Source organism: Falco punctatus, assembly GCF_963210335.1.
Source record: "Falco punctatus genome assembly, chromosome: 7".
Taxonomy (NCBI): domain Eukaryota; kingdom Metazoa; phylum Chordata; class Aves; order Falconiformes; family Falconidae; genus Falco; species Falco punctatus.
Genome location: NC_137587.1, coordinates 13,168,278 through 13,194,536, shown reverse-complemented (window position 1 = coordinate 13,194,536; position 26,259 = coordinate 13,168,278). Strand labels below are relative to the sequence as shown.

General features: G+C 35.1%; 1 protein-coding gene across 4 annotated transcripts in view; it reads left to right on the top strand.

The window, feature by feature from the left end:
• Positions 1-26,244, top strand: part of ARHGAP5 (Rho GTPase activating protein 5) — a 56,585-nt gene extending 30,341 nt beyond the window's left edge. Inside the window, exons 4-8 of one of the 4 annotated variants that reach the window (XM_080397019.1) lie at positions 3,276-3,423; positions 15,591-15,668; positions 17,147-17,278; positions 19,001-19,106; positions 24,828-26,244. In XM_080397019.1, coding sequence (XP_080253145.1) covers positions 3,276-3,423; positions 15,591-15,668; positions 17,147-17,278; positions 19,001-19,106; positions 24,828-25,158 — 795 coding nt within the window. In that variant the 3' untranslated portion in view covers positions 25,159-26,244. Of the gene's footprint in view, positions 1-3,275; positions 3,424-4,094; positions 4,182-5,820; positions 7,931-15,590; positions 15,669-17,146; positions 17,279-19,000; positions 19,107-24,827 lie in introns of those variants that run through there. The other 3 variants (XR_013929703.1, XM_080397020.1, XM_080397021.1) reach the window with 3 other exon arrangements.
• Positions 26,245-26,259: the final 15 nt, after the last annotated feature.

The window sequence follows — 26,259 nt, the reverse complement described above, 5'->3', positions numbered from 1 at the left end:
TTAAGCTTATTTTTATTAGAAATATGACTTGTATTTTTTTCCTAAAGTCAGCTGATCTTTTGACAGAGATCAGGCTTTTTGCACAGTGACATGGCTTTACTTTCAGAACAAGTTCTTTACCTAAGAAGTCTACAACTAAGGAAAGTGTGGAAGTCTGAAATCAGGAAATAACATGGTGTTTTTTTAATACCTTAAAGTTTTGTTGTTAATTTGCAGATGTTTTGGTGTTTGGTTGTTTGTTTTTTTTGGTGAAGATTGTGTAGATAGTATTATTTGCAGGAAGATTTGATTTGCACTGTCACTGGAGAGTTTGCCTACTCACATGCCCCAAAAGAAAGGGAAATCATGAGTAAGGTATTTAAATAAATATCGGATGGGAGGGAGACAAAATATGTAACTGGAAATAACTGATAAAATTATCATTGTAACTTTGCAATGTGAAATCCTAATTTCACACTTGTGGAGTAGCCCTGCAATGATCACCTCTTCTCCTACCTTACATTTAGATCAGTTTGAAAAGGACTTCAGGGTCTGGGTTTTTTGCTTTATCCTTTTATTCTTTATTATTTTTTTAAATTCTGTAGACAAATTCTTGCTTTCCAAATTGGAGAGTAAACTGTTTCAGCAGACAATTCATCTAAGAAACCTTTCTGCTTTTTTGAGTGTATGTCATACTTGATATGTCAGTTCCTTACAACCATTCTTGTAAACACAGGACAACTATTAGAAGAAAACATTATTTATTCTGGCTTTGCAGACATATTTGCTATTTCATACTATGTCCAGGTATTCTATGCAATAATAATATCCATTAGTATCATAATTGTCATAAAAATTCTGTAAAATCCTAGTTTATTATTCTATTAACTGGATTGCTTTCCAATCACACCAACAAAATCTGTTTATATTTAATTATGTTATGCTAATATCTTGTCTTAATCAGAGACACACAGTCTTTTTCTATCTGCTGGGTCTGAAATACACAGTCTGAATGTAGATCCATTTATTCTAAGATGGTGTGGATGTGCACTGAATACCTTGGGGGAAAAAAACAACACTTTTTCATTGTTCTAATGTATGTCTCTCTAAAATGATATTTTCATTTAACATTTGACAAAGATGTTTTCACTGAGTGTTACAGGTTCTTTAGCTTCAGCTTGGCCCTTTCAGCTGCTGCTTATCTGAACTGGTGTTGCCTCTAAATAAATACAATTTTGCCACTAAAGAGAAAATGGCTGATGAACTAGGTTGGGTGCTTGGGACATCAAAGCAGGGACTGTTGCAATGAGTAGGAGAGAAGAAAAAGCTGTTTCTAATCTGAAGGCATATACTAGTGGAAGCATAGATATCTTATTCAAGATGAATAAAAGTGACCCAAGGAGCTGACAGTTGAAAAGAATGCTTTCAGTTATAGTCTGCTTTAGTCATGAAGGTTTATCCTAAAGTTTTATCCTAAGCTTTTTTCTAAACTTTTAATTAAAATTTTCATTAAATTGAAATTTTCAGTTAACATAAAACTTTGAGAATTGAATTGCTGGAAAACAATTTCTTTCTAATGTTTTGGAGAATGCTCTAGTAAATATTCCTTCTTTCTAAGCTGTAAGTGCCAAACCTTTTCTAGAAATCCCAAATTTGAAAGATAAGCAATATTTTTTTTTGCTACCCTTCTGTTACTGGGGCCGGTCACAGGTACTCTGCTGCTGATTGTCTTACAAAGGGACATTCCACATAAAAGGTTTCACTTGTATATTATATTATTGAAAGGCTTTGATTAACAGAGTTGTTTCTTTATCAAATGTTGGAGAAGTTCCACAGGTGCTGTAGGGTGACGGTTGGAGAAATGTTCTTTAGGCTGTAGTTTCCACTTTCCCTCCAACTTCAGCTCATTAATTCTCAGTGGGCAAGATAATAATGAACTATGTACCTTACTGAATTGAAATTTGAGGTAGTCAGTAAGCAGTGATTGAGCAAATTTGATGGTGGTTAACTGTTAACTTTTTTTTTTTACACAAAGTGATTGAAATTCAAGACTCTTCTAGATGTAAAATGCAGAAACAAGACATTTTGTCTTGATAGTTAATTGAGGTGTAGTCTTATTATACATTTTAACATTCTCAAAACCTTAAATTGTAATTTGGCTGTTGTGCTTTTTGTTTTTCTTTTATACTATTGGATGTTGACTGAAGAGCTTTTATATGCAAATGTAACTTCTTTTAACTAACTTCTTACTGTATATAAACTGTAGGTAAAATGCTGAAAGGGTGGTCAGGCATTGGAACAGGCCGCCCAGGGATGTGGCGGAATCACGTGTTCAAAGTGTTCAAAAAACATGTAACTGCAGTGCTCAGGGACACGGTTTAGTGGTGGACTTGGCAGTCCTGGGTTAATTGTTGGACTTGATCTTAAAGGTCTGTTCCAGCCTAAATGGTTCTATGATTTTAATGGTGATGTTCATTCAGTTTCCATATTCAGTTGCCAATATACAGCCAATTGATTGACCATTGAATATGGCAATCTCTGAATATTTTCATTAACAGTCAAGAGATGAAACATGGTATCCAATGCATTATATTACAGTTCTTGTAATTGTTCAAGGGTGGTTTATCAGTTAAACTGATAAAAGTCCCTCTCCAAGCAAGAAAATTCCACGTGAAACTCATTGTCTTACTAGATTCAATTGGGTGCGGACTTCCTTTTGGCTCAAGATCTTGTGCCTGTAACAAAGCAATCATGCTTTATAGGAGTGCCTGCAACTCTAAGATTGATTACTATATGCTCTGCATCATCATGTTTCTAGCATAGTTACACTATAAAGGTTATTTAGTGTCTTTAATGAGATGCATACAGAAAACACTTTTTTGTTTTGTTTGGTTTTGATATGACACTCAGTCCTGTCCTAAAGATTTCTGTAGAGGTGTGGTTCTGGTGGGATTCATAGAGACTCTTCTGTGAGTGGTGCTGAAAGTTTGTATGCAGACTTGCCGTAGAACTCGTAAACAACAAGTAGTGTGTTCATGTTTATTCCTATGGTGTTTCAATTACTGATGCATTGGGTGAACCAGTTCCTAATGTGATACAAAAATGACCAAATTTATTAGAAGTTATTTGAGTGCTTTGTCTCTAATGTATGCTATTTTAAAAGTACATTTATTTTTTTTCAGTCTGCCTTAGAGGAATTTTTAATGTCTGATAGCTGTATAATCTCTTTGTTTTTACTGAATGGTTACAATATGAACTAGTTAAAATATTACTTAAATAACTCTGTTTTGTTGTAGCCGAAAAAGAAAACTAAGACATTCAATCCTCCAATCCGTAGAAACTGGGAAAGTAATTACTTTGGGATGCCCCTACAGGATCTGGTTACACCTGAGAAACCGATACCTCTGTTTGTTGAAAAATGTGTGCAATTCATTGAAGATACAGGTAAGATAGGAGAACTGTTGGAGGAAAGACTTTCCCACTTTGCATACTGAGTAAAGCCTTTCATTTTCTGTTTTAAAATATTTTTAGAATTTTATCCTGGAAATAAATAATTATGGGAGAAGCACGTTTTAAAAGTAGAATATGCTTTCTAAATTGTATGCTTAATATGTGATGGTCTTTTGTCTTTATTTACACAAATATTTAATTTCTTTCTGACAAACATTTGAATTTAACAATTTTTTCTTGTAATTTAAAAAACTTGTATTTTTTTCTAATGCCAAATGACTTTTAACCTGATGACATTTCAGTCTTATATGTCTCACTGTAGCACTCTGTTTTAATTCAAATATTAAAAATTTCTGAAATCCACTTTTTCCAACTGCAGAAAATGGGTACTTCATATGGCTTAATTAGCTTGCTTTCTTTATTTTACCGATAAATGTAGTTTTGTACTTTTATACAGAGATGGAAACATTTGTTTTTCTAAATACTGTGTAATTCTACATGGAAAATGATAATCAGTTTAACTTGCAGATTTCCAGTTGAATGTAAAATATTAACATATATGTGTGTGCACTGGGAAGAAATTTCACAGTATGGTTTTCTCTCTCTCTTTTTTTTTTTTTTTTTTTCTCCTGGCTCCCTGGTTGTGTGTTTGTCACTGCTTTCAGCCTATTTACTGTGTGACCATGAGGCGAATAGGATGATCTTGCTGGTCCAACAGAAGACTACATTTAGGAGTGGGGAATTGTGTTGAGGTTTGGGACTGACCTGTGGTTGGGTTTGTTTTTTTTTTTCTTTTTTGTTTTTAAAGATGGTGAGCATCGGTTTTCTGTTAGTGTGTAGTTCTTGCTTGCTATGAGGTTGCCTGAATGCTGTATTGCTGTATTTGAAGCAAATGAGAGTATGAAACTGACTGACTGAAGCTGAAACGTGAGCAGGACCATCTTTTGATGGGTGTCTGCAGTTCAATATTGTTTAGCGTGGGGTAAAACTGCACCTTTTCTCAACATTTCCTTAGTTCTGTAATACAATTTTGGCTATACGATGACAGTAGCAGTTTTAGCAGGAATGAAACTGATAGATATTCTTTCTTAAACTAAAATTCACGTTTACTGCTATCTGTGAGAGTAGTGTTTCCGGAAGAATTACTGCAGGTGGTACGCCTAATGACTGTTTTTGAAGACTTAAATACTGCATTAATGCAATGAAAAGAATTAGGTGAAATCTTAGGCACTGATCTTTTGGGAGTTAGATATGTTAGTATAAATCTGTCTTTAAACTTTACCTGCTATTGATTCCTTGCCTGAAGGTAATAGCTGTGTTTTCTTCCCTCTTGCTTTTGCTTTCCCCACCTCATCCAGGAAAAAAAAAAAGGGAAGGAGAAAGAAGGGCAAGGAGTAATAGGGTGGTATAGACAGTTTTATATTTTGTTCGCTATTGTATGTAGCAAAAAACCCCAACTAAAACAAATCAACATAAATTTATGGGTGAGTCACTGTCTGAATTTGTTTTCTTTAAAAGTGGCTACATACAGCTACTATGTATAGCTATATAAAATAAACATACACCAGTAATGAAGACCAAGTGAATTTTGAAGTTTGTAGGATCTGGAAGGTAGTATCTTGTATTTGAGCATGCTTAACTTTGTAAGAATGCTTTCAAACAACAAAATTATAAATCTAGATCTAAAGAAAATTGTATTTGCTTATAAGTAATGGTGTCTGTTATCTGACATTGTGGTAGGCTTTTGAAAGAAAGTGTAGTATTTCTCCAAAAGGATTTTCACCAACTTGTGGGGCGAGAGAGAACTGTAGTATTGTGGGAGTATGATTTGTCATCTTTTTTTCCTTGTAATAGTCAAATAGTGCAAACATCCAGAAGATTTAACACTTTATTCTCCTCTAATCACCTGTCTTTGAGGAATTAGATGTTTAGTTAAGCTTCTGACGTTTTCAAGATGTGAGTGGCTCCTCAAAAGTGGTGACTTGGGAGGTACTGCATTACCTTTATTTGGTTGAGTATCTGTTAGTTCATCCTGGGATGCTGTGCAGCTACTGAAAGCTGGAGAACTTTAATTCTGGACATACATGTAAGCTGGACAACGATTGTGCCATCTGCATGCCTTTTTTGTCGTTGTGAAGACCATAGTTGTCCTGCTGTTTCTGTTAAGCACTTAGCAAAGATGGAAGAAAACCTCTACTTTTTATCTGTATTAGATTTTTTTTTTTTTTACTCTGAATTCTGTGTAAGTAGCTTTGGTTGTTCTTTTCAACTTTATACTTGGCTGTGGGAATTTTATTTTTGGTGTTTATTATTTTTATGTTGGGTTAATATTCTGTAGGTATTTGAGTTTCAATCATTGTTCTGATGAACATGTTTGTTGCCTTTGAGGAGGTTGTTCACTTGCATTGCCTTCAAATCCTGTACTGAGATAGTCTCAAAGTCAGTGATGTGAGCCTGTCTGAGAGAAAATGCCACAAATACGGTTTTGGAGATGATCAGCCTGCAGAAGGCAAGTTGGGGTCTGTTGGCTTCAGGTGGGAATCCAGAATGGTACCGTTCCCCTTTGACAAAGCTGCTTGGCCCTGGGGAATCATCCCAGTACTTCAGCTGTCTTTTAGCAAGTCAGCCTAGTACCAGTACTAACCGAACTGAATGCCGGTGTTTATTATCATTGCCTTTTTATTCAAGAAGTGCAGTCTTTCCCAACTCTTCCTGAATGAGGCTAATCAGTATATTTCTCTTACAGATGATGTATTTGTTCAGCTTTTCCTTTTAAGGTACTTCTGTGAAGTGCAGCTCCTTCCCTTTGTATTACCACATACAATTTGTATTGTGGCTGAATTGCACATGTTTTTGCAACGATATGATTAACCTCAAATTGAAGAGCTAATTTTCATGTTCTCTATCTCTGCCTCATGAAATTATACAAAACAGTGCATCGTACCCACTCACCTAAATTGTGACTGAGGCTAGAAAGTACGCAGTGTGAAAAAAGTTTTCTCTGCTTTGTTTTGGATGCTTAGATGAGAAGATGATATCAGAAGGTGTTGTTGAAGATTTGTGCTCCACCGTAAACCTTAAAGAATTGAGCGCATGCAAGAAAATACCATCAGATTTTTGTTTTACCATACTGTTCTGGAATATCCTCATTAAAAAAAAAAAAAATCTGCATCAGTAGAAAAGGAACAATATGGAAAAAATTAAGTAAATCCAGGAGCTGAATAGCTCTAGCTTCTTATAAATCAACAGATTTTTTATTTTGAAGGAGCTATACAGATGCTGTCAGGTTAAAGGGAGATCTGGTAGAGATAAGGGATCCTAAGTCAGGGCCTACAGATGTAGGGGGTTTTTTGTGTGTTTCTGTTTAGTTTGCTATTTTCTGACAAGAAGTTTTATTCTGAACTGGTTTAGCTTTATGGAGTCAACTAATTTCTGGTTTTGAAAGATAACCTAGGGCTTGAATCCCTTTTGGAATCTTCTTGATAGTATTGGAAGTAGAAAATGAGGGAGTGAAGTGGTTAATACGTGAACAGATCTAAACCTAATAAGCAGCAAGTATGTATCAGAACCTCCGTTTCAGCTGCCCTGTGTACTTGCTGCTGGTACTGGTAGTAGAAGGCAGTAATACTACATAGTACTTTGTCTTGTTAGAACCTATTGATTAAAAAACACTTTGTAAAATACCATGTAAGGTTATCTTAAATTTAATAACACTGTCACTTCTGGATAAGGAGTGAGGAAAGGTTGGATAAATACTGTAAAAAAGCTTGCTTGAGTGTTTATGCATTCTCCGTGATTATACGAAAACCTTTTCTCTATTGAAGCCTTTCATTTTTGAATTCATTGTAATTATAGCAGGATGAGTAATTTTTTGGCTGGTTGTCAGAGCTCTTGTTGGTTCATTTAACAAGATGATCAAAACAATTTTTACCTTTCAGGTAAGTAAGTTGATAATGGTGAATTACCAAGTTTTTCACTAAATGGCTTGGTATAGATGTATAATGTTTTCAGGAAAATGTTTTTTCTGGTAAAGATATTGCAGTCTTATCCGTAACCTTCTACAGACTATATAAACACTTACCTATCATTAGTGTTTAGACATAGTTAGACATAGCATAAGCTATAAGCTGCTGGTGTTTGTATGCTCTGTCACATTCTGTGGAAATCAGTGTGTAACTTGCTCCTGAGGGCAGCTAGTTAAAGTGACTTTTTGACGTTGGTAGTTAACTTTCAGTTATGGGTTTCCAAAAGAAGAATTTGATGATACGGTTGTTCTGGTGTATTTTGTTGCTTTCTTTTGATGGACTGAAGGTCATTGTGTTATGTCACTTGCAATGAACTTACAAAGTGTATTGGTTTTCTACAAACTAGGTTTATGGAAATGTATTTAGCAGGGAAACTAAAGTATAATTTTCTTAAAACTGAAGTGGTGTTTTTTATGCAGAATAATGGTGATGTGAGATGTGCTAGAAAAAAAATGAACTAATTTAAAAAAAAATAATTCTATCCAATGTAGACCATTACTTTTTTTTAGTACAGCTCATTTTTTCTAAATGTAGGCAGAATTCAGATAATTGTTGAAGCTAAGCTGTTTAACTGTATTAATAGTGTGGATTCTGTGTTTCTCTAAGAATTATGTAGAGAGTAAGTAGGATTTTCTGATAATTTTGAGAGAAGGCAATGCAGATTTCTGAAGGCTAATTTAATGTTTACCTTCAAAATGCTGGTATGATTTGAATTTTCTGTTGCAATACCATGTGGAAATATATATTGAATGTCTAATTTTAAGTGGAAAAGCTCACATGTTTATGGCAAATTTGTAGCTCGAGTGTTTTGTGAATAATAAAATTTTTATGCTGTTTTACATGACACCAATTTAATTTCAAGTACTGTTTGTGTGCTGTTCAACACATACTGTTGTTGATTATTTTTAACTTTCCCAAACTTATAATAATGTGGGAAAAAATTACTCATGCTCACCGATAGTATTAGCTTATGAGGGTCTTCTAATATTTCAGTATCTTTTTTAAATTGGTTTTGGATTTGTTTTTTTTCATTGTTGAAAAGTTTGGTATAAATTACATTCTGTTTACTGAGGAAGGAGGCATCAAACTAATATGAATACTAGTGCAATTTTGCAATGTAATGAATTTAGCTCTTGACTATTTGCAACTGTAATAATAGCAGTATTTTAATGTGGTTTTCCTCTGGGTTTTCAAATATTTTTTTTAAATCTTTGTAGAATACTGACATTCCTGTGCTTCATTGACAAGATTGGAAATTTTAGATTCTGTACTTCTTAGAAAACTGATAGCATTAATACAGTGCTAATTCTACATGAAACAATTTAGGGAAGATAAGCTTATTAGAATAATATGAATTTTAATAATTTAGTTACTCAATTTATGTGAGACAAGGAATGGAATAAAGAAGGATGAATGAATTTGAGCCATATCTCATTAAATGTCTCACATGGTCTTGGTAGGGAGCTATAGGTGAAATTAAAAGTTTTGTACTTGCTATGTGTGCAGTAATCACTGCTTTTGATATCGATGCCACTTTGTAATGCTGTTAAATTAACAACTTTGGAGGTAATTCAAGTAAAAGAATACTGCCTTCTGTGAATTTCCCTCTCACCCAAGTTATACCCAGGTCTTTTACATTGAATCTGCCATGAGGCTGGATTTTGACTTTGAAAGTATAGATAATGCAAAGTTTGTCTTTAGAGAATGAGGATTGGGTAGAAATAGGCAAAGAAGATGAGTCAGCAGCACCTGCTGAGGTCAAAAGGCTGGTAAATCATTGAAAAGTATTAATAGTGGCTGCAAAATCCAGAAATTCAAGATTAATTATCTCCCCTTTTATTCAAAGGGCTTGGGAGAGCTAGAAGCTTTTATGGTGCTGTTCTGTTGGACACAGAGAACAGAATGGGACAAGAGTGGCCATCCTCCTTAGCCTGATGTATGAGATCCAGCATTCTGAGGGTAGTTTCATAAGAAACAATGTAATAGCCAGTACGATCCTTTCCTGCTGTATGCTTCTGTTGCTTTTAATTTTGGGTGCTTGTCAGACATCTCTGAATCGGTGGAGTTCACTGTCTTGGAAAGCTACATCAGCAAAAATGGACAAGGTCCTGCTGTGTAGCATTACAGCTGGTAAGTTAAGGGTCAAATCCATGTCAAAACAAGTGCAAGGCATGGAGCAGGGCTATGTAGCTAGGAGCAAGGGAAGGATAGAAAGAGTGATTGATGAGGCAGGGAGTTAGACCATCTTTTTCAGTTATAATGTTCAATTAAGTTGACCCAACTGCCCATGAAACTACATGTTTAGCAAAAAAAATGCATAGGCCGTCGTTGTTACTATCGATTCTGGATGGAGTAACAATAGAGTTAAATAGCCCTACAGTACATTTTGTACCCTCATGAAGTGTGTGAGTGATCCTAGTGGTGTAGTTAATATATTCAAGGCCAGGGCTTCCATTCAGGGGAGTGTAGACAAGCTGGAGGAGTGGGACAACAGGAACCTGATGGAATTCAACAGGGACAAATGCAGGGTCCTGCAACTAGAATTGCAAGGACTAAACTTCTGCAGTGGTACATGTTGAGGACTTGAGTGGCAGGATAGCAATGCTGCTGAAAAAGATCTGGGGTTGGGGTGAAGAATAGGCTAAGCATGAGTCAATTGTGCATCCTGCTAATGATGCCGTCCGTATTGGACTGTCCCAACAGACGGGTAGGCACTACAGCAACAGAAGTGATTATTTGTTTTTACTCTGCACTTGTTAGACCTCATCTGAGATACTGTGAGAAAGGTGTTGACAACTTTGGTTGAGTCTAGCCACCAAACAAGTGGGTTTGTTCAGCTTAGAGAGGGAAAGGCTGAAGAGATACCCAAAAATGACTTATTAAAGTTGCAGCCAAGGCTAAAGTACTGAAGTCCATGGCAGGAGGAGCAGAGACAATGATCATTAAAATATGAGGTTCCAGATAGAAAGAAAGGAAAGACTCTTGTCCTGAGGATATTTAAGCACTGGTTCAGGTTGCTCAAAGAGGTTGTGGGCACTGTGTCCTTGGAGATACTCAAGATCAGATTTCGGTAAGCAACCTAGTCTGAATTCAGTTATGACCCGTGTTTGAGCAGAAAGTTTGATAGATGACTTCCTGAGGATCCCTTCTGTGATTGCTTCAACATTAACATAGAATACATTTCAGCAGTTAAGAAGCTATATACCACTTTGTGTTTTGCAACTTGGGAATTAATCACCAGGGAGGAAACCCTGTCCAAACTTGAGAGGAGGGGGAAACAGGCATCAGTTGTTTCTCCTAATGGAAGACTGACTACCAGACGGGTGGAGGAGGAGCACATGCATTAATTCATTAGTGTGTGAGAATCACTGAAAACAAATATGTTTTGAAATACTCATAAACACGTTGTGCACTTGAGCTGTATTGCTAATTAAGGTATCGCTTCAAAGGGAACATCATGGGAATTACATAAAGAATTCCTAAACAGCGCAGACGGGACCAAGATATCAATATCGTTTGCAGAGTACTGACAGTGCTTACGCTGCTCCTCTTACTCCCCTAGCTTTTTCCAGGCCCAAAGTGACCAAACAGCCAGTATGCCTGGAAAATTAGAGTATCTTCAGATGTCACCCATATTTAATGAAGTAAAGAATGCGCCTACCTTTTTCTAGGTGTGTTTGGCATGTCCTATTAATTGAAGTCTTTTATTCTTTTTTCGAAATGAACAGGCCATGAAATATGTGATTGAGCGATGCTTCATAAAATGATTGAGAGCTTGTTTAATAATTGGTTAATGTATATGATAGAAATGTTAATTCAGCATTGGCTGAGAGCTGCCTGTTCTTTGAGTCTTTAAAAAGTACTCCTTATTTTCTTACACTGCTTACTTTTCATCAAACTTATCAATATTCTTTTAAGTTATATTTTTATAAGAAGCAGTAAGACACTTATTTTTGGTTCTGGTTTTCAGTGTGTGAATTGAACGTCATGGATATTTAAAGGCCAGTGTTTATAGGCACAGATAACACCTTGTATGTAGAATTTTAAATGTATTTTATGTAAGTCAGTTTAGTTGCTAGACTCTTAATTGACAAGAGTTTAGATTCTTTGCTCTGTAATTACATACATAGAAGTTACCATTCTAGATCAGTAGGGTGGTAGTTCCTTTAGTCTTGTGCAGTCTGGGTAGCACAGGGGTTGAGAAGTGGTACACCAGGTCAATCTGTGAAATAAAATTCTAGAATTGTATAGATCCCAAAATTTACAAAAGTAGGTGTGGGAATGATAGCTTCAGCTATTGTGGTGATGAATGATTCCTGAAAAGTTCAAATGGTTGCTGTAGAGGAAGGAATTAAGCTGGGGAGAGAGAGAGAGACTTGCTGTGATTAGGTGGCACGTATTCAGAAATGGAGACAGAGCAATGGTAGCGGAACCTGGCTATGGATGTCAAGTTGGCAGATGCTGTGTGACTTTTTTTTAACAGACTAAATATGAATATAGCTGTCGTCACTCAGGAAAAAGCTTTAAAACCATTATAGACAGTTGTCTGAAAAATTTAAACTCTTAGTACTTGCTATCAAGTAAGCAAAAAAGAATTAAAAGAATTATGAGTGTGTGATATGGGGGCCAGGAGGAAATCACGCTGTTATGTAATTCCAGGGTATGCAGGCAGTTTGAATTGGTTACAATTTGGGTCAGTCTGTCTTAGAGTAGAAAAGATTGGGAAAAGATACTTCATATGACAATAATAGTAACTCTTGGATAAAAAAGAGACTGAAATGATTAACTTAGAGAATTTCTGAGGAAAGGGAATTACATAGATTTTTATAAATATTGCTGGGAAAGAGCAGAGAAGTTTACCGCTTCTTGTTAATAAAGAAAAAAAGATTTTATGAAAACTTCAGCTACTGAGCATAAACCTAGTGTGCTTTCATGATGTACATTCCTGAATTACAAAACTACATTTGCTGTGGGTAGTTGTAAAGATCACAAGTAAATGACTTAAAGGGATTTGGATGAATTGGTGGAAGATGAATCCACAAGTGGCTATTACAACACCTTATGCAAAAGTCTGTGTAAGCCACCATTTGCAGGAAGCTGAGAGTATATCCCACAGGAAAATTGTCTCCCTCCTGCTCTTCCTACTTGTCTTCTCAAGCACATACTGCTTACTGGTGTGGAAACTGGCTGTTGTACCAGGTAGGCTTTGATCTGCCCATGTGTTGAAGTTAGTATGTTCTGTGGAGGAACCAAGAGTTGTGAAATGTGTTGGTGCCTAAGAATGGAATTGTCCTACAAACTAAGTATGTCTGTAGGTGCAGATCCACTTTGCTTGTTTTCCTTGAAATGCTTTGAACCCTGTGTGAAGTTCCAGTTAGATGGGATGGAACACTAATCACAACCGGCAGCACAAAAGAAGGCACAAGAAGAGAATTTATGAGGCAATACAAGCTACTTTTGAGAAAGGATTAATCCACGCAAAGATGAGCTCTGTCTTGAAGCAAATGTAGGCTATTGTGACGTGAAATAAGGAGGATCTAGTTCTTTAAACCTAAAGGTGTAGTAAAGCTCGCAGGTCAGAGAAGCAAATAAATTAATTATTCTGATATATAGTATTACAACAGCCATTCTGTCTAGTAAGGTTATTGTGAAAATTACAGCTGGACCAGAAGGGAAGCAGGATAAGAACATAGATAAGAATTCTGAAAAAATCAATGGGCTTGCAGATGAAGGAAGTGGATAAATTTTAAAAAATAAATGTTACCTTCTCTCTGTTTCTCAATATATGGACATATATTATAGATACACAAGAAATTTAAAAGCTAAAACTAGGGAACTTGTATGTCTTATACTTCATGAAGATGTGATTGGATAATAAAAAACAAACAATTAAAGCATTACTTAAAAATTACACTTTCAGACTTCTAGCTGTGTGTGTGCCCATGAGCAGATTAAACTTGTGTCTTTGTGTGCCTTAGAGAAACACTTTAATGACTGTTGACCAACTGTTTTATGAAGTGTTACTTTTTAAAATATACAAGCAAGAATAATTATTTTTACTCTTAGTAGGCGTCTCCTTGTTTAATCTGAAAATTTTCTGAAATACTGTAAGCAGTCTTTCTGTGTTGCTTGGGGCTGTACTGGTCTGAGTAAATATGTGTCTACTACATGATGAAATGGGGAGGGGAAGCCCAAATATTGCAATAGAGCATCTCTGTCTTCAGAGCAGCCCAGTTCAAGTGTTCAAGGATTAAACAGTCCTACTAAACAGTGACTGGATCAGACTTCTCAGAAAATGTTGTTGCAGCACATTCAATTCCTTTTGTGCAAAACCAAATTGAATAGTAGTTCGATAAAACACAGAATAACCTGGGGCTGTAGGGTCTCCAACTGAGAATTCTCCCATGCTAAACAAAGAGAATCTTGATCTTAGCTTGCTCTTATCTACTAGTGATTTTCTTATATTTCTTTATTTACAACTTCTGAAAGAGGAATGCAAAGTGTTTACATCTGTGATAGTATGTAGCATATCCAGGGCATTCTTTTGAAGACAGGTTTGAAATCCCTTCCAGCTGTGGAAACCATTGAATCACTGAAACCACTTTTTGCCCTGTGCCACCAATTATACCCTCTGGTGCTTTTTGAGGATGTCGGTGAATGAGTCTCAGTTTCTTGAAAGAACTGTTTAGGAGTGTATTTACCAGAGAAAACTCTTTGACTATGGATTTGGAAAGATAAATGGTAGGTATAAAAGTTAGTTGAAGAAAAGCTTACTTCACATAGACTTGGTACAGCCAGTAGAGAGACATGTGAATTGTTGTGGCATTAAGTTAGAAGAGTTGATATAAAATTAATTGATATAAATTTCCCAGCAGTATGAAGCATTTAAGTGCTTTTTGTACTTTGGGCATTGTAACAGGATTCCTAGTGTTTCTTGGTAGCTTAAAAGGCACACTCGGTGACTGTGGTGTGACAGCGAAGTTATGTATTGATCTGATAATCTAAAATGTGTTCAGTCACTAGGCTGTGATGGTAAAAAGCCTAGGGATTTCATAAAGCTCTAAAACTTGGGAATTTGTAAATACAACCATGTACTGTTATGGAGATCTAGCTTATAGGTAATTCTGCATCCATAAAAGTAACTTGGAGAATTATGGAACTATAAACTGCTTGTATTCCTTAATGGGTTCTAAATTAACAAAGAACAAGATCTTGGGTAATGGTGTGATTAGCAGGATGGACAGTTTCATTCAGTGAGTAGCTGTGTGCGAAAAAGATAGCAATGTGATAGGAAGCATAATCACTGGAGTGGAGTGAGCAGGGTGTGTGTGTGTACATAATAAAGGTGTATTTTTTAATATTTACTTAGAATGGCTGCTGTAATTATGATGGCTCCGTAATGCACAGTAGAACAAAGTAATAATGAGAAGCCTGGAGAATCTCTGCTTCCTAACACCTGTCTCCTTTTCCCTCTTCCTCTGCACCCTTAAAGACAGACTTGTAAATGGCATGATGGTTTATCTTAGCAAAGAAATGAGGAGAAATGTATGCAAGATTTATAAAATATAAATGGTAAAAGGGAAGGTATGTTAAAAGATTAAGTCCTTGCATCTTGCAGGAGTGTGTTACGCCATGAAATTAAAAAAAACAGGAATCAATTACAAATGCTAGATTTTTCTGCAGAGTATTTTACTAGTGTGTTATTGCTTGCCAGTAAGTTGTTACACCCAAATTGTGAAGACTGTTTTTAAAAACGTAAATTCTGTGGGTACCAAACTCCAGAATTAAGATTTTTGATGATATAAAAAAAAGATGTAAGTAACAACAGTCTAGTAGAGATCAGGAAGGGAATAGTTTTGGGTAACTGTTCCACAAATGCCTACAGTCAGATTCTTGCTGTCCCACAATGTAGTTTCAGAGTGATTTGTATTAAATGGAATGCTGGACTCAATAAACAACTGATACTTTATGTTTTGATAATCCTATATCAGTAAAATGGTTAACATGTTAATTTTTAGGAATCTAAGATTTGTATTCCTACTTTTGGTTTCTGTATTAGTAATTATGACTGGCTGTGTTTTGCTCTATAGTATACAAACTTGGTTTTTAATTTATTTTTTTCCCTCCCCTTCTAAGGATTATGTACGGAAGGCCTGTACCGTGTTAGTGGGAATAAAACAGATCAAGACAACATTCAGAAACAGTTTGATCAAGGTAATGGCAGATTTTATTATTTAAAGTCAAAACAGAACTTGAATTCTCCATGGATTTATCATAGTGCAATATAAAAGGGTTGCACTTCCAAACTGACTTCCATAGCACCGAGTACTTAATGCTCTGGTAGGTTGTATTGGTATGGTTCATTGGTTATTGCCAATAAAGCTACGTATAAACACAAGATGGGATAGAATCTTGTTGCAGCTGGCTTTAAGTGCTGTTAAAAATATTTTCTAGGTGGTATTCTAGTTTTTAAGAGTTTAAATGCAGTCCTAGGTGCTCCTTGTGTTAATAGTTTATCAGTACCTAGGCATTAATGCATTCGCTTCCCCCTCGTACCCTCCGGTAAATGTAGTACTTCTTGATACTTGTTTTATTGAAAGCTGTCTTGAATAATATGGATTAACAATTAAATCTTGATAATAAATTTCTAATGCAGCCTTTTTCATGCTAGAATGTACTGAAATATGATTGGTAGGTTATGCTGTTTACTTTGATGTGTTAAAGGAAAGGGTTGCATTATTTTTTTCCTTCTGTTTTCTCATTTAATTTATGATCTTGGTTGATATTTCAAAATGAAAACACTTATGAATTGTTCTTGGATATTAATAATGAAGTCAAGCCTGTGAAAAATAGTAAAAACACTCTTTGATGGTAAGAAAAATAAATGTGCTAGGTTCTAGTTTTTTGTGCCTTACTATGGTGTTTCAGATAATCTGAGATTTTCTTCAGTCACCTTATTAAAGGATGTTCCAGAGTTTCAGGTGGAGTGGACTTTTGGAAACTAAACTTATTATTTTCAAAACTTCAGTTTTTAAATATTTTAAATTTTATGTTTTTAAAATTTTAAAAACATTTCAAATATTTTAAATTTTGAAGTTCTGCAGTTTGCAGTGCTTCCAGTTCTAGCCTCGGTATTAAAATTATGTAGCATTACTTTATTATTATAAATTTCATCTTAAAAAAAATCTCTAGTTATAAAACATGAAGCTTCTGTTATTTGGGAATCTAGCAGTAGATTATATGGCTAAGTGTGGTCACTGTTATGTTTTGTTGTCCTTTTTTTAAAAGGCTTCATGTGGTTACATGAATTCCGCCAATTGATGTGCCCTGTACCAGATTTTAACAAAATGTTGGGAAATATAATTTAAAACTTACTATTGGGCAAAAATGATAATCAGAAGCCAGTCAGTGACAAATAGAAAAGCATTTAAGTCTGCATGGAAAATCAGACAACTTTATTTTTCTGATCTTCTGCTGATTTCTTATACTGTCAGATTTTCTTATATTTGATTTCATGTGGGTCACAGTGATGGCACCTTATCTGTAGGTTCACCTTTTCATGCATTCTTTTAATAAACGTTTGGCAACATTTTCATATTCAGTGTTTTGAGTAAATTCTTGTTTCATTAAATACTAATGAGGAATGATAGCTGTAAGTTTTATTTACACTGCTGTTTAATTTTGTTTTACAGATCATAATATCAGTCTAGAGTCTATGGGAGTAACAGTAAATGCTGTGGCTGGGGCTCTTAAAGCTTTTTTTGCAGATCTGCCAGATCCATTAATTCCTTATTCTTTGCATCAAGAGTTGTTAGAAACATCAAGTAAGTAATAAACAAATCTTGTCTTGGCCTAGTTATGTTATATTGATTGCCCTTATTGCAATTTTTACTTCATTGTAAGTTGAAAGGACTAGCCACACCAAAATATTTTAAAAAGTGCTTAGACATGTAGTTTTTTTTAAACATTCTTTAAAACTAACAGAACTATATGATGAAATAATTTTAATACATTATTTTTTCTAAATAAGTTGTGGCTTATTATTTCTTCTTTTTGTAGAAAATTTAATAGGAGAAAACTACTTTTTTCCGTTCTGTATTAGGGCTGCATATGATGAAAGCTTTTGGAACTGTATTGCAGTTGTTAACAGGGAAAAAAATCCTTGAATTCATGAAGTCTTACATTCAAAGTAGGCTTTAGAAATCAGACACATCTATGGAATATTATGGTAATTCTTTTAGATTTTTCAAATTCTTTTTGAACTCCTTGTAAGATCAAATACTTAATTATGTTTGCCTTACAAACATTTTTTGGACACTTCAAAGTGAAAAGACTAAATTGTTCCCTTCTTTTAAATAGTATCTCTTGTATTGTCAGCAAACTGTTTTACAAAAAGACTGCTAAACATTTTTGTAGGATACAACTCTGACAGTATTCCTAATGCTTTTTGTTCAGAACATGAAAACCTAAGGCTTGGGCCTGGACTTGGTTAATAATCGTCCAAAAATACAAAACTTCTAATGGAATATATCTGTAGATACATATTTGTAGTATTACACCTGTATTTTTCAGACAAATTGCTCGTTTAATGTTATTAGTTAGGTTTTAGTTTTTCTTAAAAGTGTATCAGTTAGATTTCAGCCAAAATGTGTAATAACTTAGAATATAAATGGACTTACTGCTTAAAATGTAATTAATACTGCATTAAATCACTGTTTGTAATATATTGGAGCATATTTCATATTATTCCTACAGTAGTGCTAGGCTATATCAAATTTCATTTTAGCAGTGCAGTCAAGTAATAGAGGTGAATTTGTATTCCTTTTTATGGTACGAATCATCATGGAATAGAAGTATATTCTGCAGAATGTATCATTCTACAATACTTCAGTGGTATTTTCCACAAGTGTTTTAGCAGCAGCATGAGTTGTTTTGTTTTTTTTTTTAAAAAGTTGTTTTATTCTGTAGTCCTTTCTTACACGTTGCACATTTCCTCTTGGAAGCATAAATGATGTTGTTTGGGCCTGTAAAAATCCCTGGTTTTCTTTCAGTTGTGTATTTAAAATAGTTACATCAGGCTCATTCATAAGCTTATCAGTTATTTAAATGAGAAAATTACAATATTCTAAGTTCATGTGAATGTCTTCCTTCTTCCAAATCTTTATGAAACTTCAGTCTAAATAAATCTTATGTCTAAGTTTTCACATTTTGCAAGCAGAGGAAAATCTAACAAGAAATGACCCTGTCACATTGTTACTTGTCATTCTACAAGCCAACAATGAGCTAATCAAGTGATTCTTTGCTGTTAGACACAGATGAGTAATTCTGCTTAAATACAGAAAAATATTTCTTTGTTTAGATAGTTACCTCTATAATAAAAAGTTATGCTATACAATAGTATATGCAGACAGGAATTTTATCAAATATTTTCTCACTTGATATTTCTCTGTGGGTATCTTATCTGTATCATTATACCAGGAAAAAGGCTTAGCAACGCTTTATTCAGTATGTCTTGATGTGTCAGAAAATATCACTTATTTCTATAGAAATCATGGATAAGACAGAACGGCTACACGAGTTAAAAGAAATTGTGAAGAAATTCCACCCAGTGAATTATGATGTCTTCAAATATGTAATAACGCATCTAAACAGGTTTAGTATTTTTCTACTAAAATTTTGTTTGTTGTAACAATTGCAAAAAGGATTGTGTTAGTAACAATGAATTGACCACCAGAATAGAAAATGTTATGCTGTATTGCTTATCTGTTAGTATAACTCTGGAAAATGAAACTAGGAATTAGAGATTCATTAGAAAAGGATTGTATGTTCTGTTGTCTTTTACTGATGTATAAATAGCTGGCATCATTGCTACTATAAAGTTGTAAGGATGATTGGTGTATATAACAAAAAAGCTTGAAAAATAACTATACATCAGTTACAGGTCTTATTTATTTTTTTTAATTCTTTTTGTTTGTTTTCAGGAAGTAGCTGTTAAATTTATAGACTAATAGAGGTTTTAGGGGATCTGAAAGTCATTTGGCCTAAACCTAACCCCCACCCCTTTAAAGCAGGGCTGGCTTCAATCAGAATCTAAAATGTAGCACCCAAACTCCCTGCTGAGTAAGTAAAATGTAGGACAAAGCTGTAAGTAACAATAAATTGGTTACACTTGCTTCCTATATCTTGCCTCCTGCATGGAATTTTAATAGGTTTGTGTTTAGTAAATAGAAAAATAACTTTTAAAATAATCTGATACTGGTAGGTATATACTGCCTCATAATCTGCTGCTTTACATGCTCAAGTGTATAATATTAAGTTATAAAAAACAGGAAGACAAAGACCAGCTTAGTCATGTTACTTTTTCAGCTAAAATGGGATTATTCTCTGAAATCCACTGGATGAGATTAACTAAATTATTTTTAAAAAATCCCAGTGCCAAAGCTAAAATAACTTTTTTGTAAGAAACTTTGTTTTCCAGTATATGTCATGTAAAGATTAGCTTGTGATTTTTTTTTTTTTAAATCCGTTTTTAGACAGAATCACAGAATTGTTGAGTTTATGAAGAACCTCTGGAGACTGTTTAGTCCAACCCCGTTGCTTTGGCAGTCAACTAGAACAGATTGCTCAGGATGGTGTCCAGTTGAGTTTTCGGTATCTCCAAGGAGGGAGACTCCACAGCCTCTCTGGGCAACCTGTGCTAGTGCTCAGTCACCATTTACAGTAAAAAAGTGTTTTCTTACGCTCAGGCAGAATTTCCTGTTTGTGCCTGTGACTTTTTGTCCTGTCACTGGACACCACTCAGAAGAGTCTCAATCCATCTTCTTTACACCCTCCTATAGGATATTTATAACCAATTACAAGACTTCCCCATAGCTTTTCCAGGCTAAGCAGTCCCAGCTTTCTCAGCCTTTCCCCACTTGACAGATCCTTGGTCTCTTAATGATCTTTGTGTCCCTTCACCGGGCTTGCTTCTGTGCCTCCATGTGTCTGTTTTGCTGGAGAGCCCAGAGCTGGACCCCATATTCCAGATGTGCCCTTTGCAGTGCTGAGTAGAGGGGAAGGATCACCTCCCCGACCAGCTGGCAGCACTCCTGATTGTTGGCTGCCTTTGCCGCAGGGGCCCCTTGCTGGCTCCTGTTCTGTTTCTTGCCCACCAGGATTCTCAAGTCATTGTCTGCAATGGTGCTTTCCAGCTAGACAATTTCATATATATGCACCAATAACCTCTTAATGACTTTTAAGTTGTTAAATTGTTCTAGACTAGTGTGTGTGTGTGTTTGCTTTTTCGCAGGTATTTGTAACACTCTAATTGGGCATGTGATATGGGGGCAGAAATGAGACCTTTTAACTTCCCTGTTTAGTCAACAGAGAGAATGTAGGTACTCTCCATTGCAGTTTGGAAGGAGTCATTCACTGAATGAGAAACTTCAGAATTCAGGCACCTACTTTTACACTTCTCTATCACATATACAACTTACTAAGCGTTTATAAAAGTTATAAGTTCTCCTTTGCAGGGAAATCAATCAATTTTTCCATTGCAGTCTTGCCAAATACAAATTGAGCCCTAAAACAGATGAAGTCATATCAATGGATGTAATTATTCCATGTATTTACATATTACAGAATTGCAAGTTGTGCTTGTGCATATGAAGTAAAACCAAACATCTCAAATTTGACACAGTTATTAATTACCTGTAATGTTTCAATAGTTCTTAATGGACCTGATAGAAATTTTTGTGGAAGGATGGCAGTCTCTGAATTGTCAAAAAGCTTCATCTGGTTACCTATTTCCATAGTGCAGCTGAATGTACAGTGTGAAGTACCTGGATTGCTGCAAGTGAAAGAGCTAAATACAATTTTAAAAAATTCTGAATAGGTTCTAATTCACACCTATCTACAGACAAATGAATTGCATTAATCGCAGAACTTACTGGAGAACTGCTCTCTGGTCCACTCTCTTTTTAGTGGTGACTGATTTACATTGCAGGTTGCTAGTAAAATAATCTTAAGTAGGAAAAGCTGTCATTTTTTCTTTCATTTGCAGTGCCGAGTAGTTGTGGCCCATTCAACAAGAAAACTGCTTGAACATAAGCAGTTGCAGAGGGTGGGGTGGGGGCGAGGTGTAGATAGAGGTGGATACAGGATCTTAAAGGAAACTTGTAACTAAATTCTTTAGACTCTGTATTTATTTTTTAAGAGATTAATTTATGGTAAATTACTGCTAGTATATAATTAAAATGGAAATGTTCATCAATTAATTGTTTGTTAAATGCAATAAAACACACTTCCACATGACGGAAGAGTTCTCATCGCAAACTGATGTTTTAAATGCTTTTTGTGTGCATCGTATGTCATTAGAGTAAGGATTGGGGTATTGTATAGATTATAGTGTTAGTGATTGATGCTGTTTTGCTATGTTCATGAGCATAGGACTTAGTTGTTGAAACAAAAAATACAAGTGTTATCCAGCTGAGTGCTGTTGTAATATGAGGCCAATAACCATGAGAATATAATAAATAACAACAGTGATGTGAATTTTTCTTCAGTGTGATAAGCACCTTTCAGAGCATACTAGCTAGCTAATTGTGGTTGATGAACTATGAGCAGAAGTGAGTTTGAAAGATGTTGAAACAGGACAGTGTTAGATTGACATTGGCTTTTTTGATACTGGTTGTGTTTTATGTTTGTTCTTTGATAATTACTCCCTTTATAAATAAGGGCCAATATGGTATAGTATGCTTCTGAAGTCTGGGAAGACAGATGTACAACTTTTAAAGTCTGATCATAGAGTGGGTTTACAGCCTGAAGTTCCTGAAGAGTTTGCAGTGGAGGAAGGTGGCAGGATCAAGAGAAACAGGCTCTTCATTTTTCCTTTTTGTGTGAACATAAAAGAAGGTGAATGGGCATTTGCTAAGTACTTACAAGAAGATTGTGAAATAGTTTGGGAAAGTTTGGTAGGAGATGGCATACACGGTGGTAGGTTTTTATTTACCCTTAGGACAGAGGTGAGGTTTAAAGACAGGAGAGATGAAGTTGATTGTTCGTTATACTTAATCTAGTTGTGAGTTGCAATCAGGAAAGAGGTGCAGCGCTTTTCCGATCTCACTTTTAGCCATAGATTCCCACTACTTCATTTGTTGGATCTGATGATTATGCAGCTGCAGCATGTTCTAAAGGAAAAGAGAAATAGCAGAAAACTAATTTTCTGTAGAACATACTAGCTGATCTCAGACAGCCTGTGGTCTGATGCCAGAAAGTTGGTGGAGAAGGAGAAGGAGGAGGGGAAGAATGAAACAGCAGCAGCAGTCCACAACTAGATCAGATTAGATTAAGAAAACAATATGAGAGAACCGGCAAGCAGTAAGCTCATGACAAGGGTGGGGAAAAAAGATGCATGATATGGCCAAACACATAATCAAACCTTAGATGTGCTTAAGTATGTTGGAGGGTATAAGTTTTAGCCTATGTGACTGAAGAAGCCTCTTGAAAGATTTTTAAATTCAGAGCAAAAATGTCAGGAAAAAAGCAGTCTGTAAAATAGACTATCTGGCTTTTATTTCATAAAATAGGTTTTATTATATAGCAGGTGCTATTCTTTGGTTTTATAACTTATCATGGTGTAGTTTGTTCTCTAACGGTACACCGTTACAGAGTTTGAAATCATGCTCATTGTACTCATTTTAGGGAAAAGGTACAGGCAGTTCTGATTCAAAACTCTGACCGATTCATTGTCCCATCACAATGTGTCTTACACTTAAGTTTTATTTAATTCTTGGTAAGTCTCATTCATTGCTCTACCTCTAGACTATAGTCTAGGAGGAGTTTATACACAGAATTCAGTATAGGAAGGAAACCCTTTAATAAAAACACTAAGGAAAATGTAAGCTTACATTTGTATTTTTGGGTTCTTTAATCCTTAAATGAAGTTAAAATGTGATTGTTTTAGGAAGGGGCTTAGGAATATTACTGTCACTAGTATTACTGTCAATAGTATCCAAATATCCTTTGGACCAAACTTACTCAAAACAGATTGAGAAGCAGTGTCTGTGTACCCTTACGCTACTTATTCCAAGTAATGCGCATGCTAAAATGTAAGCCTACGCTTTATAGTTTTCACTATACATGCATTGTAAATGAGTGAAAATATTTTGTTACAGCATTAGTTCTAGTGTTTACTACAGTTTTCACAGCTTTTGAATCTATGGACTACAGCCAGCTGTCAGAAATTCTTGCAGTTTGCTCTTGTTAATCATCAAAACTGTAACAGACAAATTGCTGAAGTTTTATTTTCTGTCTGTTTCTGCAGGACAACTGTAGCTCAGTTAGCTTTGTGCTGTCTCCTGTAATACAGGGATTGCATGTTCCCTGCTGAATGAATTTCTTAGGTGTTTGTCAGATTTATTAACACACACTTTTTAATGTATCTCTCTCGCTAATTACTTCTAGATAAAATTGTGATGTTACTTTAGAATGCAGAGTATTTTTAGACAACAAAATATCCTGTCTCTTACTAGACTATTACTATGAAAAGGACTGCATTTTTTTCCGAGGCGGCATTTAGTTGTAGATGGTAAATTTGGTAACAGGATGGTTTGGTTTTTTTGGTTGTTTTTACTTGTAATAGTATTGTAATAATGAATTTAGATCATAAGTGAAGAATCTGTTTCAGCCCTTGCTTAAAAGCAGGAAACTTTTAGAAAGAAAACCCCAGTTGGAAGTCTTTGTGTTATATGCTGAAAAATAAACCAATATTTATGTGTGTTGATACTAGTGAAATTTCCACTGGTGGTGTTCTTTACAGCTTGGCCAAATTCTGTTGCTGGCCAGTATGAAAAAGCCTGCAGTGGTGTGCTTTAGTCAACACTTGATTTATTTGTTGTTTTTTTGTTTTGTTTTGTGGTTGTTTTTTTTAACGTGTGATCTAATGTGGTACCTTTTTCCTTTGAGTGCCATAGATGTTGGTTAATATCTGACTGTCCTCAGTAAGAGGTGATTTCTGTCACTTTTGTTCTAGACATTTTAATGGACAAAATCTTAATTTTATGAACTCCTGTAGCTGGTTGAGAAATTGAAACCTTGTTTATTATTGTCACTTCAGAATGTTGGTGGAATGTTGAACTTCTTTCTTAATTAAAAGCATAATCGTGTTGATAATTGTTAGCTATTCAAATCTGGAAAAGTCATGGTTTCTAAATTTTCTTCTGCATAATCACTTTTAAAAAACAAGAATGATTGTTTAAATAGATAGCTGGAGGAAAGCAACAATAACCTTGAGAATGTTTAATAATACTGCTTACAGTTAGAGAGCTATGAAACTATTTGTAACTGATTGCATACTGGTTTGAATTCAATTTGTGCATGTTCTCATTTCAGGGTTAGTCAGCAGTATAAAACCAACTATATGACGGCTGATAACTTGTCCATTTGTTTCTGGCCTACTTTGATGAGACCTGATTTTGAAAACAGAGAGTTTCTTTCTACCACCAAAATCCACCAGTCGGTTATAGAGACCTTCATTCAACAGTGTCAGTTTTTCTTTTACAACGGAGAGATTGTAGAAGCACCTAATCCTGTGGCGTGTCAGCCACCGCCTTCCAACGCAGTACAGATGGTGGAACCAATGGTACCTCTGCAGTTACCACCACCGCTGCAGCCTCAGCTGATACAGTCGCAATTACCAGCAGACCCTCTTGGTATTATATAGACAGAAGATGATTGCAGGCAGCCTGGCACTGGACAGTAAAGACAAGCTATAGACATGCATGTTTCAGGATACAGTAATGTACTTCATATTTATGAAAACTAATTCCCATCCAGCTGATTGGACATCTTTTTGTTATATCCTGTACTGTGTTCCTCATTTGTACACACTGCAGATAAAAACTATGTGATAAGCATGACTGGAGAGGTTTAATTTTTAAAAGCAAAAATAGCTATAAAGTACAAAGCTGCTGCTGCATGATACCTTATTGCAATCACTATATCATTCCTGTGACGGTTTGTCACAATATATTGTGAATAAAATTTTTCTATACAAATTTAATGATTTAAAAAATAACATTTATGAAACATTCAATGCTTACAGCCTGCTTTATGGCTGTTTTTGTTATTTAACATGCTATTTTTGGCAATTTTATTCACATTCGAGCATTCTGTGTCAACAACTAAAGCCCAGCTATAGTTTATTTTGTAATCTCCTGGCTACTTATGTGACGGTATGCTTAGGATGGTTTATGGAAGAATGCAAAATGCACTGTTGAGAATTTTACAATCCCTAACCATCCATCTTTACTTGTAAGTAAACCTGTGGACAGTTCGTTAAGGGTGGGTGAAGTTGCTTATTATTTTTTACAGCACAATACCAAGGACATGCTTGTTGTAAAAGTGAGTTTCAAATACTGTACAAAAATTTTGATGTTGCCTACTTATTTCTTTATGTTCCATTACTGAACTAAACATTTTGTAAAACTTAATTCTGTAAACAGCTGCATGTTTAAAAGATCATTGATGGTCTTGTAAACTTAATCTAATATATTTTAGATATTTTAATTTTTCCCACTTGGGAATACATGTAGTGCTTAGAAAATAGTTCATGACATTTTCATATAAGGTTATATAACTTTTCATACATAAACATGAATTTTGTTGTAGTAAAATTCTCTAAACCAAACAATGTTTTAATCTAGGACTTCAATTAATCTATTCTTTAAATCTATTTTTATGTGACCCTTTAAAGATATACAAAAATGCATTGCTAATACATAGCAATAAATACTTTGGGTACTGACAACCTCTTTGGAGTGTG